General features: G+C 48.4%; 1 protein-coding gene across 1 annotated transcript in view; it reads right to left on the bottom strand.

Annotated features, from left to right (window-relative positions):
- The window catches only part of LOC123766071 (proteoglycan-like sulfated glycoprotein papilin), a gene marked incomplete at its 5' end in the record, with an annotated part of 493,143 nt that overhangs the window by 214,363 nt on the left and 259,747 nt on the right, over positions 1-19,033 (bottom strand). Inside the window, 1 exon segment of the mRNA XM_069321077.1 lies at positions 4,632-4,856. Within this exon segment, the coding sequence (XP_069177178.1) occupies positions 4,632-4,856 (225 nt within the window).

Below are 19,033 nucleotides of genomic sequence, written 5' to 3'. Positions count from 1 at the left end.
GGTCCTCTGGTAGGAGAGGGCACTTTAGTACAACAGTTTCCTGACGCTGGGAAACCTTAGGACAGATTGAACATCCATCATCTAAGGATAAGATGAAAGGCATTATTTCCATTATTAGGGAAAGGTTAAGCCTTTAAAAACTGTGACAGATCAGGTAACTAATAACTACAAAAAATGTAGTAGTATTTTAAATAAGCAATTTGTCTCTAATTTACTAATATTATTCCTTGATAATATTCCTAACAGAATATCAAGATATTCCTATTAATAACTTGATAATATTCTTACAGATGAACAAATCTATGTAAGAGGTAAAATCTCATGTTGACTAACTTAGTGGTTACCAGGGAACTACATTATTAAATAAACCAGCTTTGAATGTAATGAAATGACTCTTTCTGGTATCTTCAGGGACTCATTGTAGTCCCAGTGGGTCCCTGAAGCTATCTTACTGAGATTGCTTTCCGTAATGAGTCAGATCAGCAATATGAGTATTGTTGTTCTACCAGAGACAAGCAGTGCAATACAGACAAGCTACAGAGATTGCCTAACCAAAGCACCAAATTAGCCAAAATACTCTACAAACGGTTCACATTAAACACTCAAACCCACTAGTGCACAAAGCCACCAACAGTTGGTGTTCCAGAAGCTTCTGGCTTCTGGTCAGCCATGGATCACTCAAGAGCTGATAAGATACGAACATATCTGGTAGGGTAGGTGGGAGTCAGGGAGACACTGTCACCATCAGAAATAGGCATTTTATTATATTCAACACCGGTTTTCTGGGAAAGCACCAGTGGCTCCCTGAAGCAATCTAATCAGGGAAGAGGAGGAAGAGATGAGGGAACTACAAATCCGAAGATTAGACACTAAGCTCGATTTTACCAGGCCGAGAAACCTGGTCCAGGATAATACAAGCCTGACTAGGACCAGGAATATTGACCAAATACTGAGCCACAAAAACCAGCGTTGAATGTATTGAAACACTATTTTTTCTGGGTGAGCCCCAGAGGCTCCCTGAAGCTATCCACACTGACATGTGCCATGTTAGTTTGGTGTCATCAGTCTCAGGGAAGTCTGAATGCCTACCGGGGACCATGAGCCAGAATCTGGCCCCCCTCAGAGAGGCGCAGGGAGCAATGGCCATATGAGCACTTTACATTTAGTCCCGACAAACAGAACCACGAGCCCTGGCACGACCCTGCCGGGAAGGACTCCTTCGGTTACCCACGGAGAACCAACAATTCAGACATAGGCCGGCAAGTGGAAGAAGCCGCCTGAATATAACACTTGACCGCAGAGACCTTAAAAAGAAGAGGACAAAAAGGAGAAAACAATCTAAGAACCAGGGCCCAAGCGGATTCTCAGGAGGAAGCGAGGACCTCTTATCGACACGCGAAACGTGCAGCGAAAAACTGCAGCAACGCCTCTCGCAGGATCGGCGCAAACAGCTTCAAAAGAGCAGACGACGAACAAGCAGCTGAAAGTAGGGCGCAAGACCCAGGAATGGCCCCAAGCGCCTCCACATCCTCCGCAAGCCAATCCGAAGACAGCTCCAGGAGGGAAAAGAAACGCAGGACTGAAGCCAAAAAGCCACGAGCACGGAATTCCTCGGCCACAAGCGCAGCCGACAGGGAAGGAACCTGCACGTGGAGCTGAGCCGCACCAACATCTCGTAAAAGGGCAGGAGTGAAAAGGCACTCATTGAGATGCTCAAAATCGCCCCCAGGTAAACCTGGATCACTGTCAACGTCTCGTGCCACTCAAACGTGCAAGACCGACAGAACGAGTCCCAAGCATCCAACGAAAACAAGGGGCAGTCTGCAAGCCAGGACGACCCCGGAACCTCATAACGCACCCAGTAAGACACAGTAATCCAAACCTGAATGAAGAAGGACCCATTATGGAGGCGTACTCCAGGTCACGCAGGAGGTAAGCCACAATGGCCGACCGCACCTCAGGCAGTGAGATGCGGGAAGCCGAAGACCTCCAGAAAGACGGAATTGAAGAATCCACAGGGACATGGAACCGAACCCAGGGAGGAGCAGAACCCAAGTCCAAATCGTACGCAGAGGGGGAAAAAGAAAACTCCACTCTTTGTAATAGTAAGTCTCGCTCAGAAGGACGGAAAATCCAGGCGGGGTCCAATGGAGCCCAAGGCCCCCAAGTCAGCTCCTCCCCAACCCCGGGAACCTCCACTCCAGGCCCTGGGGCCGAGTCGTCCTCCAAAGCCCGAGACTCACATGAAAAAGCCGGGGCATCCAAAAGAGCTGGAAGGGAAGGGGCCCACTGGTCAGACCCCGGAGCATCAGCAGGAGAAACAGACTCGAATGCCTCTGCGCCATCGCGGACAGGGCAACCCCCGAAACTGCCCGAGTCTCAGAAACCTCTAAACCCTGCCCCGACCCCGAAGCCCACAGATGCCTAGGGGCTGGAAGCGGGGGGTGGGGGGGGGAGAGACCGAATGAGGCACCGAAAGGGAAGAACGAGGGGGTGCAGATGGAACCAAGGCTGAAGCGACCAACACCCCCAAGTCCGAGTCCCCATAGGCAAAGTGGGGCAGCCTCGGGACATCTGGGGAAGCGACAACCCGAGCGTGTTGCAATTACCTAAATCTACCCTGCAACGCGTGTGCTGTCTGCACCCGAAGCAAATCATCGTCAGTCTGGGTGAAATGAGTCACGAACATGCAATACAGCTCGGATATCAGGGTCGAATGTGTCACCAACTCAACAGGCAGCATGACGGAGGCAAAAACAATGAGTGTCGCCCTGAGACAAGGGGACAGAGCAACTCTCAAACTCGCACAGAGCGAGAGGGGACACAAGGGGTCTCCTCCATCGGACCCGAGAGCCCCCACAGGGTTTTCCAGGGTCCCTAGACTGGGTCTGCTAAGGGTTATCCCAGGCAGGGCACTGCTAACCGGCACCCCAAACTACCAAGGAAACTGCTAAAAGCTGAACCCACCGAATGTGTCCACTCACGAGGGCGAAGCAGGGGGTGCCACCACACAAAACGACCCTAATATAAGGAGGGTGGGAGAACAGAAGGCAGACCCCCCCATAAGGCAAAAACAAAAAGAAAAGAAAATCCACGCAAGTGGATAATGTACCCAGAGGGAACAGAGCCGGCCGCTGTTATAGGTGAAAACTAGCTACGCAGTACCCCGCGCCCCACCAGTACAATAACTACCACTTACCCCAAGGCAAACAAGGGAGGAAAACCCCCAAACACTCGGGGCGACCAAATGCCAAGCAGCGAAAGGATAACAGAGGTAGACCCAAGGCGACTTGTGGAAGAGAACCCCAAGCCCCCAAGGACGGTACTTACAGGGCACTCAGGGAAGGTGACCCTAAACACATGCAGTTCGAGTACCTGAGAATAATACTTCCAGCTCACATGACCACCGTAAGAGCAGCAATAAAAAACAATGAACAGCACTGAGAGAAGACTGGAGCTGGAGCCACACAAGCATGCACAATCCCATCAGCCAAGGAACTGGGGTGGGGATTGCCGGCGCGAGGGATCTGGGACTTCCCCTTCCCCCTCTCAGGGAGAGGGGAGCTGTGCAGACATGCGGCGCGGCTCGTGTCGTGCTTGTTTGCTCGTTTTTCTTTTGGGGAGTTCTGTCTACTCGTTTGACGATTTTTGTTATTAACCAGAATTGGGGTTACATCTAATACAAGTAACATAGAGGAACAGTGTTAGCAGCTTCCATGGTGGTGTTTTCCATAAATATTTTCAAGAATAGCTAAATCTCTTCTTGACTGATGGACACTCTTTGAGGCTATCTGAATCTCTTCCTGTGTGGGACCTTACAAAGCAATCTTTTCATGACTACCTTACAAATTGATCTTTTCCTGTAATCTTTTCAAGACTACCATACGTTTTACAAGCTTGGCTACATACCACCTACAGGTACTAATGCCAAGGGGTGTACATAAGTGCAATATTTACAAGCACACAGAATGAAGAAACAGGAAGCGAAAATCTATCTGTACCTGGTGCAACGAGAGCGAAGTCGCACTGTGCACCATGGACTACTTTGTTGATTATTACTCACTTCCGAAGTACTGAATGTGTAATACAGTGTGTTACTGTGTAAATAGAGTGGGAAACTGTACATAGTGTAATTTTAGTGAATTTTTAACACATAATATTGTGACAATAAACATTTATTGTGGACACATTACTGACACATGTATCACAGTTCCATGGAATATTATGAACGTTCTACTGTATACTTATTGTAAAGGACACAAATATGCATCATATACGATAAAAAAACAAATAAAACCACACTGGATATACATAGAACAAATAATTGAAAAATATTTGTGGCAACACCCGGTGCTTGAATGGCCCGCGCGACCGTGTCTGGGAGAGTCATGCACGGGCAACCAGGCCCTGATGACGTCACAGCGCACCTTGTCCTCATCCCCACAACTAAAGTAAGTGGAATTTGGTATTTATTTTTACATAGACATGTTCAGAGAAGGGTATTTATCATTTTACGAAGAAAAAATAATTTTGGGGGAACACTATTTCATGCACACAGGGGGAATTTCACAATAAAGTTGGTGCAGCACGGTGGTTAAAAACAATATTAAATATATCTCCAAAGAACTTACCCACTGCATCAGGACCTTGAGCAATACTAACACCATCTGGACAACAGCCATAGGTGTAAGTATTACAAGGGCAACCACTGTAATCTTTCCCAGCTGCAGGAGTATGCTTGTCAGGACAACAGCCATATTCTGTGTACTGGCATCCACATCCGGCATTGTTTGGTCCTCTTGCCACTGTTTCATTGTCTGGACAGCAGCCAAATGCACTGAACTCACACCCACAACCTGGAGGTGTTATGGATCAGTCTTCAGTACATCTTTTTATACTAACAACTTGCATACACAGTCTTTATCAAATGATGTATCCCCTTTATCCACAAATAATTATATATAATTAGAAATATATATAATACATATTATATATAATAATAACATATATATAATGAAATGACATGTACAATAGTAACATACAGTGTATTAAAGATACTCTTAATTTTATTCTGTGATAAAATTAATCAACAATATAATCATTATTTAACCCTAAAACTGCGCAAAACGTCATATGTTGTGTGACATTGAAGGGGGGGTATAAGCTTGAAAAATATTTGAATTATGTAAAAATTACTTAAAAATGTTAAGCAAATCTCTAACTTATTGGCTTCAGCTTCATGAAACTTCCATCAAAATATTTTCAGAAATTGAGTTTAGACGAATATTGAAAAAAAACCAGCGTTGAATGTAATGAAACGCCATTTTCTGGGTGAGCCCCGGAGGCTCCCTGGAGCTTATCGGGCTAATGTATGTTATGTTAGACCGGGACATTAGCTAAGGAGTTCAGACCTACCAGGGACCAGCGCCAGAACCTGGCCCCTTCAGAGAGGTTTCAGGGAGCAATGGCCCTGGAAAACCCCATATGGTTGGGGGTTTTCCTTATCTGCCATCGACCGGGGTTAGGCACCCAGAAAGGTAGGCGTAACAAAACAAACCCCACATGGTAAGAAACTACAACAAAAACCGAACAGAGAGGTAGAAAACTCCCTACAATCCCAAGGAAACAAGCAAACAAGCAAACATCACACTTTACTGCCGCGCCGATCGTCCGCGCAGCCCTCCCCAACCCGGGAGGGGGAGGGGGGAGCCCCGGACCTACCGCGCCGGCTGCCAAGCTCCAGTTCGGAAGCTAAGCTTCAACCAACGCGAAAAACCGCCGACCGGTGGGAGGGAGGGTTTCCAGGGAGCCTCCGGGGCTCACCCAGAAAATGGCGTTTCATTACATTCAACGCTGGTTTTCTGTGGGGAGCCCCTACGGCTCCCTGGAGCTTCATACCCAAAGAGAAGGAAAAGAAAGGGCTAACCCGGGAGGCGGCCGCCACAAACTCTGCAACGCAAAGCCAAGACAACCGGTCGCAAACCTGTGACCCAAGGCAACAAGAACGCCCAAGAACAGACGCACATATGGATGGGCGGCCAAAAACCTGTGCGACCCACAATTCCCTGCGCCCGAAATGAGCCCGAGACGTCACCAACACAGCAGCAATTGCCGCAAATGTCTGAACAGCACGGGCGCAAAGACAGACCGCAGGAAGAAGGAAAACACCGCGGACGACCCGGGAGACCCGATCCCTGAAAACAGGGAACGAAGGAACCGGATCAACCACAGCGCATCCCCAGGCACGGTACGCTGGCAACAGCAAAAAGCACAACTGGACAACACAGGACGCACCCCCCGGCCAAACCAAACAAGTACCAATACCCCAAGAACCCCTCCGGAAAGCAGCCGTCTCGACCGTCGCCAGGACAGAGAAAGGCTGCACACCAATAAAGCTACCACCAGTACCAAAGAGGAGGAAACTGAAACCGAAGGGGCTACCACAAACTGAGGGGAAGAGAAGGCACCCTGAACAAGGACCAGGATGGCTCAGGCAACTCATGAGCAGGCCGGAGGGGAAACAAAACGTGAGAAAACGTAATAAACGTCATACAGTCTCCAAGACGAAGCTCGCAGGTGGGACACCGTCAACAAAGCCACCTGAACACCATAGAGATGGCGATACCTGCGTCAAAATACCAGACGCGAAGAGCCAAAGAGAGGGCCGAACCAGTCACGGACAGGACCGATTCGGCCTGCTGAAAGAGGCGAAGCCTCAGGAAAAACGCCCCGGGTACGGACACCTACCAAACAGCGTCTGAAAAGAAGGCCGGGCCGGCCACCGTGGAACCATAAGGACTGTTCTCGTGGGAATGGGCTGCAACCGAGCCAGAACCCGAAGCAACAGCTGGACCGGGAGAAGAGGTACAGGTACCCCCCACCTCGACCAGGCCTGCCGAAAGCCTCCACCGGGAAGTCCTCGCAGGTGGGAAGGGCGCCACAAAACGGGCGACGCCTAGACCACGCCGACCCGAAGACGTCCATGGCCAGGAGTCCATAAGCCCAACAGAGCCAACAAAACGAATCGGCGACGACTGGCCAACCCACGAAGAGGAATGAACCGAGACAGCTGTCCACCAGGACGCAGGACACACCCCGGACACGAACCACACGGTTAACCAAACCCCCTGTGGTTCCGGCAAGAACCACCAGAGAACAGTCCAAACAGAGCTGAATGGTAGAGTACCTAGTGACCCAAACCCTCCGAAGCGCAAACCAGACAGCCAGGAACACCTGAACCGGGCTGTGAGCCTGAACAGCCAAAGGCGGGACCACAGCCACAGTAACACTTCTGGAGGGAAGACAATGAGGGGCCCAAGAGCCTGAAACAAGGCCCAGGTCCGAACCCGGGACGGAAACAGAAGGTAAAACCTCCAGATCACCAGGAAACCAAACCCAGCGATCTGGAAAGAACCAACCCCTGGCGAGCAGACAAGCGGACTGACTGGGAGCCCACTCCAGCCAGTCGTCGAGGTAGGCCAGACACCGAATCTCAGACGCAGACAGGGCACTAAGATCCGGTAAAGATGCAAAGAGTATACAAAGTGCCCTTCACAAAATAGGGAATGCAATAAAAACAGCAAACCTGAAGCCCCACCACCAAAGCATTGTATGACAATCATATTAAGACATTATGACATATGACAATCATTATATGACAATATGACAATTATAATCAAAGCAATATATGACAAAGTGCTGGGAAGAAAGGACACCACGAGAGTAGCTCTCATCCTGTAACTACACTTAGGTAAGTACACATAGGTAATTACCAACCGTGCTAGCCCCAGAAAAACTGGAGAGGAACGTGCCAAGAAGTGACCTGGAGGTCCAGGTCCACCATCCATGCACCCGGCCCTAACAGAATCCGAACAGGAGACAACAGTCCTCCGAGCAGGGCAGAGGATCCAGGGCGCAGATGGAAGTAGTCCAGAACTGCAGACTGGAAAAGCTCATGACTGCAAAGAGCAGACGGGAAAAGCCCATGACTGCAAAGAGCAGACGGGAAGCCCAGAAGGATGGGGCGGATCGACCACGCCCCACGCACCCACGAAGAGGAAATGACGAAGCGCAGGGAAGAAGCCCACCCCGCCAGCTCTGAACCCCCCCCAAGGGGGAGAAGCCGTCCTCCGACGCCAGCAGAGGCCGGAAGACAACCCAAAGCGCCCACCAACAGCGGGACCAAGCGAGAGGCAACAGAGCAAGCTGCTCCCCCAGCGCCCAGTCAACAGAGAAGGGAACAGAACCCCTTCAGAAAGAAAAAGTACACTACCGAAGTCATGAGGAGAGACTACGGGAATGAAACCACACTTCGCTGGAAGAGGAAGTGAGGGGAGACCTGATCACCACATACAAGATACCCAAGGGAATCGACAGGTTTGAGAAGGACAGGCTATGTAACACAAGGGGCACACGCACTAGGGGACACAGGTGGAAACTGAGTACCCAAAAGAGCCACAGAAAGAATTAAAGTTTTTTTTTTTTTTTTTTTTTTTTTTTTTTGTGTCAGAATGGGAACGGGAAAGCACTAAGAAGTAATGTGGCGACTCCTCACACAAGTAACGAGGCTGACCCCCATACAATGTCACATGTAGACATGACAGAGCCCAAGAGGCACAGGAACCGATACACCTAATACGATAAATGATAAAGATACGATAAATGAGGTCATATTCCCAAGGGGCTACTCAATTTGGAGACGGGACAGAAAAATTAGGAAAGGCGGTGGCGTTGCTGTGCTGGTAAAAGAACACCTAAAGGTGAAGGAAATAATGACTGCCAATCCACAAGAAGTTGACATAATAGCACTAGAGATCTGCTATGAGGATGATAAACTAATGATGATAAATGCATATAGTCCACCGCCAAGCAGCACATGGTCAAAGGAGGAGCTAGATAGTAAACGTGAAGGTCTTATAACAATAATGAGAGAGATTATAGCGGGAGCGGATAACGATAGATCACGACTGTTGATAGTCGGTGACTTCAACTTGAAATCCATAGACTGGGAAGCATATGAAGCTAAAACAGAAGATTTTTGGACCTGTAAATTTGTAGACCTCATCCTGGAAACATTCTTGTACCAACATGTTAAACAAGCTACGAGGATGAGGGAAGGGGACGTTCCCTCCATGCTAGATTTGATATTTACCAGGAAGGAGGAAGAGATATTTGACATTCAGTACCTTCCTCCCTTGGGTAAAAGTGACCATGTCTTTTTGGGAATAAAGTATGCAATGCGTTATAAGCTGGAAGAAAATAAGGAGGTTGAAGCAGTTGAAAAACCAGACTTCAGGAGAGGACATTATGGTGACCTTAGAAATTTTTTTAGTGAGTATAATTGGACAGACTTGATGCTAGGCAAGGAAGTGAATGAGATGTATGGCAAGTTTTGTGAAATATATGATAAAGGCACAAAAAAATTTATACCAAAACAGAGATGCAGAACTAGGAAACAGGATTGGTTCAATAGAAATTGCGAGAGGGCTAGAGACCGAAAGACACAAAAATGGAATCAATACAGGAAGAGGCCGAACCCCCAAACATACCAGCGATACAAAGATGCGAGAAACAACTACACGGCAGTGAGGAGAGAGGCAGAAAGAAATTTTGAAAAAGGGATTGCGGACAAATGTAAAACAGAACCAGGTCTATTCTATAAATTCATAAACAACAAATTGCAGGTAAAGGATAATATTCAGAGGTTGAAAATGGGAAATAGATTCACGGAAGATGAAAAGGAAATGTGTGAAACACTAAACGAAAAGTTCCAAAGTGTGTTTGTACAAAATGAAATCTTTAGGGAACCAGATACAATAAGAATTCCAGAGAACAACATAGAACACATAAAGGTGTCTAGAGACGAAGTGGAAAAAATGCTCAAGGAGCTTGGTAAGAACAAAGCAGCTGGCCCAGATGGCGTTTCACCATGGGTTCTGAGAGAATGTGCATCTGAGCTCAGCATTCCACTTCACCTGATCTTTCAGGCATCCCTGTGTACAGGAATCGTAGCAGACGGGTGGAAACAGGCTAACATAGTTCCAATCTACAAAAGTGGCAGCAGGGAAGACCCCCTCAATTATAGACCTGTATCATTGACAAGTGTAATAGTGAAAGTATTGGAAAAACTAATCAAAACTAAATGGGTAGAACACCTAGAGAGAAATGATATAATATCAGACAGACAGTATGGTTTTCGATCTGGAAGATCCTGTGTATCGAATTTACTCAGTTTCTATGATCGAGCCACAGAGATATTACAGGAAAGAGATGGTTGGGTTGACTGCATCTATCTGGACCTAAAAAAGGCTTTCGACAGAGTTCCACATAAGAGGTTGTTCTGGAAACTGGAAAATATTGGAGGGGTGACAGGTAAGCTTCTATCATGGATGAAAAATTTTCTGACTGATAGAAAAATGAGGGCAGTAATCAGAGGCAATGTATCAGAATGGAGAAATGTCACGAGTGGAGTACCACAGGGTTCAGTTCTTGCACCAGTGATGTTTATTGTGTACATAAATGATCTACCAGTTGGTATACAGAATTATATGAACATGTTTGCTGATGATGCTAAGATAATAGGAAGGATAAGAAATTTAGATGACTGTCATGCCCTTCAAGAAGACCTGGACAAAATAAGTATATGGAGCACCACTTGGCAAATGGAATTTAATGTTAATAAATGTCATGTTATGGAATGTGGAATAGGAGAACATAGACCCCACACAACCTATATATTATGTGAGAAATCTTTAAAGAATTCTGATAAAGAAAGAGATCTAGGAGTGGTTCTAGATAGAAAACTATCACCTGAGGACCACATAAAGAATATTGTGCAAGGAGCCTATGCTATGCTTTCTAACTTCAGAATTGCATTTAAATACATGGATGGCGATATACTAAAGAAATTGTTCATGACTTTTGTTAGGCCAAAGCTAGAATATGCAGCTGTTGTGTGGTGCCCATATCTTAAGAAGCACATCAAAAAACTGGAAAAGGTGCAAAGACATGCTACTAAGTGGCTCCCAGAACTGAAGGGCAAGAGCTACGAGGAGAGGTTAGAAGCATTAAATATGCCAAAACTAGAAGACAGAAGAAAAAGAGGTGATATGATCACTACATACAAAATAGCAACAGGAATTGATAAAATCGACAGGGAAGACTTCCTGAGACCTGGAATTTCAAGAACAAGAGGTCATAGATTTAAACTAGCTAAACACAGATGCCGAAGAAATATAAGAAAATTCACCTTCGCAAATAGAGTGGTAGACGGTTGGAACAAGTTAAGTGAGAAGGTGGTGGAGGCCAAGACCGTCAGTAGTTTCAAAGCGTTATATGACAAAGAGTGCTGGGAAGACGGGACACCACGAGCGTAGCTCTCATCCTGTAACTACACTTAGGTAATTACTTAGGTAATTACCTGTTGACGGACGGTTGAGAGGCAGGACCAAGGAGCCAGAGCTCAACCCCCACAAGCACAACTAGGTGAGGACATATATTGTAAAATCACAAGCCGCCGACTAGTGGCAAAGAGCACTACGCCGGCCAGGCAAAGAAGGCACAAAACTGCATCTAAAGGCCCACCTCGACAGCAAAACCACAAAGTCCCAGCACAACCACAACATGTGCCAAGACCCAAAAAGCTCAGTCTGCAAGCCAGGAAGACCCCGGAACCCCAAAAGGCAGAACCAGGTCACACGAGGAAACAAAGTCCCCTGAACCCACAAAAGGGGGCCCAAGAGGAAGAAACCTCCAGAACGAAACCAAGGAACCCAAAGGAACCCAGAATCGAACCAGGGGGAGCCCAAACCACCACATTTGCCGGCGGAGAACACCACTAAAAGGCAAAGCACAGACCCCAGCAGAACGCCCTGGGAAAACGGTCCCAACAGACCGAAAACCGAGGGGCAAGGTGTGGGAGCAAGCATACCAGCCAGGGGCACTGAGCCTAAACCCAGAGGCTCAGACCCAAAATCAACACCCAAACGTTCCCAGAGGAACAGGCAACGGCAAGAAAACACCAGAAAAACAAAGAAACGACAACAGGAGAACAAAAACCCTGCAAATTTTTTGAAAACTCACCAGAGACGCTCGCTCGCACACCCAGACGCATGTAAACAAACCGCAACGCCGCCCTGGTGGCCACGCCGGGAAACCGGCAGACGAAAATGGCCGCCAGCAGGGGCTGTGACTGACGCTTAATACACAAAAACACGCCAGCAAATGTGGGAAGCTAGCAGACTGGAAGGGCGAAAAACGACGCCCAACAGCAGAAAAACCCCTGAAGGGGCAAAACCGCCCCAGAACTGCTAGCAGGCAACCCCCACAGCCCCGGGAACCAACAACAGAGGCCCCGGGGCAGAGCCGTCCTCCAAGCCCTCCGCCCGTAAAGAAAAGCAAGAGCCCATGGGAAAGGCAACAAGAAAGGGCCGCTGGTAAGACCCAGAAGCCTTGGCAGGAGGCACAGGCTCAAACCTCCGTCCCCAACCCGAACAGGGACGAAAACCGCCCGAGTCTCTGCCGCAACTGAACCCCGCCCCGACCACGAAACCCGCAGACGGTCCGGAGCCGGGAACATGGAGAAAAAGGGGCGAGCAGCACCTAACCAAACGGGGCGGCCACGGGGCATTCGAGTGGGAAACCAACCTAGCATGTTGCAGCAACCTAACCTAGCTCGCAACATGGATGCCGCCTGTACTCTGAACAGTAATAACATCAGGAGAGTACTGGAGAACAAGCAGAGAAGCACTCGCAAGACTCCGGGTCAAGGTGTCAGTGACCCAACAGGCAGCATGACGGAGGTAAAAATGGCGACTGTCACCCGGAGACAAGGGAACAGCAACCAACGATCCCGTTCAAGACGGGTTGGAACCCGGAAGACACATTCAATGGTCCCCCGAGCCCAGACAGGGGTTTCCAGGGCCCGTAGGGTAACAACTACGGGAAGCCCGGGCAAGGTGTTGCTAACCGGTTAAGAAACCCAAACATAACAAGAGGGTAGATTATAGCACTGAAAACCCCTGAGACGTGTACAAGCACGGGGGCCTAGCAGAGGGCCGCCAAACACTACCAGTGGAACTATAACCACCTTAGGCAGACCCCCACCAGGCAAGAAAAAGAAAAACAAAAGAAAAACCCCGCAAAAGTACACCGTCTCCAGAGGCAACAGAAACCGGCCGCCGCATAGGTGGCAGGCTGCGCAACACCTTGACGCCCTAACCAGCACAATACCAATCCCTACCCAGGGCCAAACAAGGGCCCCAAGCCCCAGCTGGCCCCAAGGGCGAGGCAAATGCCGAGCAGCAAGAACCTCTACGGGAATGGTTCCCGAACGCCCCAGGGAAGATAACCCTGTTACGCAAGGGCAGTACTCACAGGGCGCTTAGGGAAGTCAGCCACTAAGCACATGCAGCCCCGGCACTGATGAAGTACTCCTGGCCACCGCACACCACAACACACGGCAGTGAACGCCACACAAGGCAAACACCGCCTAGGAAACTGAGGCCAGAGAAGCGTCAATCCCGGTTGACATTAGCGAACGAACTGGAGCTTGGCAGCCGGCGCGGTAGGTCCGGGGCTCCCCCCTCCCCCTCCCGGGGTGGGGAGGGCTGCGCGGACGATCGGCGCGGCAGTAAAGTGTGATGTTTGCTTGTTTGCTTGTTTCCTTGGGATTGTAGGGAGTTTTCTACCTCTCTGTTCGGTTTTTGTTGTAGTTTCTTACCATGTGGGGTTTGTTTTGTTACGCCTACCTTTCTGGGTGCCTAACCCCGGTCGATGGCAGATAAGGAAAACCCCCAACCATATGGGGTTTTCCAGGGCCATTGCTCCCTGAAACCTCTCTGAAGGGGCCAGGTTCTGGCGCTGGTCCCTGGTAGGTCTGAACTCCTTAGCTAATGTCCCGGTCTAACATAACATACATTAGCCCGATAAGCTCCAGGGAGCCGTAGGGGCTCCCCACAGAAAAGAGAACGTTTTGTTGATAAAGAGAACAGCTCCTATTAACTGGAACTGATGGATAATGCAATAATAAAGAGATGCAAGCACCTGTCCAACACACAAAGAAGAAGAATAGTAGTAAGAATTGTCCACAAAGTGGATATACAGCTGGTGTCTTTATAGCATTGGTGAGTAATACATAATAACACAAATAATAATGAGTAATTACGTTATTATACTTTATTTTGTTATATATCATATAAATATATTGTCCAATGTTATTATCAGTTACTTTCAGTGATGTCCAAAAAAATATTTTTTTTTAGGGGAATTTTTTTGGGGGGTTTTTAGTTTTTTTGCCTCCTTTGTTTATTATTTGAATTTGTTTTAACCCTTACATCCTGGAGAATGCATACTTGTCCCTAACTATGTGAAGCCAAAATTAAATTGAATAACAAATAAATCAGTTACAACTCTCAGAACTTGGAACTTTGACATTTTTTTGGCTGATTTTTTCACAGATTTTAAACTCTATTTTCCTTGTTTCTTTAGATTGTTTTGATGATTAGGGCCCAGAATAGGGCTTCTTTGCTTTTATAAAGTATACCCTAAATATATTCCCTAAATCATTATAATTATTATAATTTTAAGACTGAAATCAACATATTAAAGTTGTGCAATTAAGTAAAAAGCCAGCGTTTAATGTAATGTAACACCATTTTCTGGGTGAGCTCCAGAGGCTTCCTGGAGCTATCAGGCTAATGTGTGATATATTAGACCAGGGCATTAGTCCATGAAGTTCAACCTTCCAGGGACCACGAGCCAGAACCTGGACACCCTCAGAGAGGTTGCAGAGAGAAATGGCCCTGGAAAAACCCCTTGTGGTTGGGGGTTTTCCTTATCTGCCATCGACCGGGGTTAGGCACCCAGAATGGTAGGCATAACAAAACAAACCCCACATGATAAAATGACAACTAAAATGTGAAAAGAGAGGTAGAACTCACTCCAATCCCAAGGAAACAAACAAAACAAGCAAATGTCATACTCTACTGCCACGCCGTTAGTCTGTGCAACCCTCTCCTCCCTGTGCAGGCTACGCAGCACTTCAGTTTGGAAGCTAAGCATCAAACAACGCGAAAAACCGCCGACCAGAGGGAGAGAGGGTTGTCAGGGCGCCTCTGGGGCTCTCTCAGAAAATGGCATTACATTACATTCAATGCTGGTTTTCTGTGGGGAGCCTCTTCGGCTAACTGGAGCTACATAACCAAAGATAAGGAAAAGAGGGACTTGCCCGAAAGGTGGATACCACAAACTTCTCAATGCAAAGTTGAGAAAACTGGTTTCCACCTGCAACCCAAAGCAACACAGGAACGGCCATGAGCAGGAACGTTAACCAAATAATGGGCAGTTAGGATCCTGTTCAACCTCCAAAATCCCTACGCCTGAATATCAGTCCAAGACATGTTGCCAAACATGGCAGCCAACGCAGCAAATTTCCTAACGTAATGGGCATGAGGATAGACCACAGGCTGGCTAGATTCAATAACCCTGCAGACGACCTGGGAGACCCAAGCCCGGGAACAGGGAATGAGGAAAATCTGATTAACCCAAATTGCATCCCCAGCCACCGAAGCCAAATGTCACAGATAACGACGGAGAACCGCAACCAGACACAACACATGATGCACCCCCTGCCTGACCAACCAAGCATCAATGACCCAAGAACCCCTCCGGAAAGCAGCCATCTCGTTCATGCCAGAAAAGAAGGAGAAGGCTGCAACTGAGCAAACCTACCACAAGGACCAAAAGAGCAGAAACCCCTGCGCTGAAGGAAAGAATGCAGCTCTCTGACCGGACCCCAGAGGCCAATGCCAACAGAAAGAGCACCTTGGAAAAACAATCTTGAACCGAAGGGGCCACCACAAACCGTGGAGAGGAAAGATATGAGAGCACAATGTCGAAGGACCAGGACATCTCAGGTGGCACATGAGCAGGCCAGAGGTGAAACAAAGCCCGAGAAAGCTTATGGAACAGGGCAGAAGTGACATCCACTACGAATGCAAGTTGGAGCGGCTCTGCCAGCGCCGCACAATATGAGATGACAGTATTAGGCATCAAATGATGGTCCTGAAAAAGCCAAGACAGAAAGGACAAGACAACCCAATCCAAATAGAAGAAACCTGATCTGAAATAGAAGATAACCTACAAAGAGAGAAAATGGCAGACAGAACACCTGCAAACTTCAAACTGTTGCCAAAACGAAGCTTTCAGGTGGTACATCATCAATGAAGCCACATGATCACCATATAAATGGTGATAAACCTGCATCAAAACAACAAGATGCGAAGAGCAGAGGAGAAGACCGAACCAGCCGTGTACCGTACCAGTCCGACCTACTGGAAGAGGCGGAGCCGCGGAAAGTGTCCCGGGGTTCGTACACCAAGCAAGCAGTGCCTGGAACCAAGGGGGACCAGCCACCAAGGGGCCACGAGTACTACTCTCCCTTGGTAGGACTCAAACCGAGCCAGAACCCGAAGCAACAGCTGGACCGGGGAGAAGAGGTACAGGTAACACCACCGCGACCTGCCGAAAGGAATCCACCGTGACAGCCTCGCAGTGAGGGAAGGGTGCCATATAGATCGGGAGATGCCAACACCACACCAACACAAAGAGGTTACACGTTCGGGAGTCCGTATATCCAGCAGAGACAACAGAAGGAATCGGCGTCGACCACCCATTCTGTGGACAGAGAAATGAACCGAGATAAACCGTTTGCTAGGACATTGGACAATCCCCGGATATGAATCGCACAGAGAGCCAAACCCCAAGAAGCCAGCAGATGAGTCACTTGAAGCCAACCAGCCTCAAATAGGAAAGGATCAAAAAGAACCCCCGTGGTTCAGGCAATGAACCACTGGAGAACAGTCCGAATGGAGCAGAATGGGCGAACCCTGAGCGACCTGAACCCTCTGAAGCAAAAACCAAACCACCACAAATTCCTGCACCATGCTGTGATCCAGACTGAAGGATGGGCCCCATTGCCCCTGGCTGGACTGGTGAGCACAGATCACAAAGCCCCAGCCGAGAGACGACGCGTCCGTGAACACATCGAGAGGGTTCGGGTAGGTGCCAAGGCACTGAACTCCAAAAACCCAGAAGTAGAAGCCGGTGATGCAGCAACCGACGCAAGGGCCCCTGGAGGACGAACCCAGTGATCACGAGAGAAATGGAAGAGGCATCCCCAAAGGAACCAGAACAGATGCCAAAGCCAAACCCGACCCAGCAAGTAGACCAGCGCGGCAAAATTCATAGTCCTGCACAACTGTTTGAGCAACCGTCGGCTGACCCGGCACCCCCCAGAAACAGCTGAAGACGGGACCACAGCTGCAGCAATGCCTTCCGAGGGAGAGACATGGCAGCAGTCAGAGAGTCCAAAGCAAGACCCAGCCAGGTCTGAACCTGAAATGGAACCAGATGGGACTTCCTCCAGTTCACCAGGAACCCAAATCCAGCGAGTTGGGAAGGACCAACCCCTGGCAAGAAAAACCCCCGGCAAGCAAACAAGCGGACCAACTGGGAGCCCACACCAGCCAGTCATCAAGGTAGGCCAAGACCTGAAGCCCTATCAGACGCAGACGGGTCACCACGACCCGGGTAAGACTTGTGAATATGCGAGTTGCCAGATTGAAGCCAAAAGGAAGGCAACGAAAGTGGTAAGTCTGATGCCTCGCCACAAAACCTAACCAATCCCTGAACCCTGGATGAATAGGTACGTGCCAATACAAGTCCTTGAGGTCATGGGACACCATCCAGGAACCTGGCTCCAACAGAAGCCTGACCTGAGACAGAGTGGTCATCTGAAAGGAGGGGGCAAGGAATCCTGGGGTTCAAACAGGCCAAGTCCAGAATGAACTGCAGATCCGCACAGTCCCTTTTTGGCACTAGAGACAGGCAGGAAACCGAACTGAGTGACGGGATCGTTTTGACCACATCCAAGTGCACTCACTCCAAGATGATCAAAGTGCAGGGGAAGAAGCCTCCCCACCCCCACCCCGCAGGAGGAGGAGGAGCCAGCCAATGCCACCACAGGCCAGATGACACGATAGAAAATGCCCCCATCGCATCATCAACAGGGCGAACCGCAAAAGGGCCGATGCCCTTTATGAGAAGCCAGATACCCAAGAGTAATCATCATGCTGACCAGATGACGTCGGTTCCGAAGACAACATTGGGTCAGAATCTGGCACCAATGGCCCACCTCGACTAGTGGAATCCCGAGCCCTGGCACGACCCTTTTGAGAAGGCTGAGAACGGCCACCCCGGAGAATCAACAAGTCCAACATATGACTACAACTAGCTGAAGCCACCTGCAGAAACTGTGTGACAGCAGTCTCTGCAAACAGCAATGGACAAAACAAAGATGAAAACCTAAGAACCAGAGCCTAAGCGAAGTGCTCACCCTCCGAAGAGAGAGTGAGCACAGCCTGACGGCATGCAAGGCGAAAAGCAAAGAACAGAGATACCGCCTCATAAGATATACAGAGATATTAAGATAATAGGAAGGATAAGAAACTTAGATGATAGTCATGCCCTTCAAGATGACCTGGGCAAAATAAGTATATGGAGCACCACTTGGCAAATGGAATTTAATGTTAATAAATGCCACATGATGGAATGTGGAATAGCCACGTTATGGAATGTGGAATAGGAGAACATAGACCCCACACAACCTATATATTATGTGAGAAATCTTTAAAGAATTCTGATAAAGAGAGAGATCTAGGGGTGGTTCTAGTTAGAAAACTATCACCTGAGGACCACATAAAGAACGTTGTGCGACGAGCCTATGCCACGCTTTCTAACTTCAGAATTGCTTTTAAATACATGGATGGCGATATACTAAAGAAATTGTTCACGACTTTTGTTAGGCCAAAGCTAGAATATGCAGTGGTTCTGTGGTGCCCATATCTTAAGAAGCACATCAACAAACTGGAAAAGGTGCAAAGACATGCTACTAAGTGGCTCCTAGAACTGAAGGGCAAGAGCTACGAGGAGAGGCTAGAGGCATTAAATATGCTAAAACTAGAAGACAGAAGAA

Source organism: Procambarus clarkii, chromosome 9, assembly GCF_040958095.1.
Source record: "Procambarus clarkii isolate CNS0578487 chromosome 9, FALCON_Pclarkii_2.0, whole genome shotgun sequence".
NCBI lineage: Eukaryota > Metazoa > Arthropoda > Malacostraca > Decapoda > Cambaridae > Procambarus > Procambarus clarkii.
This window is presented reverse-complemented; position numbering and strand designations above follow the sequence as displayed.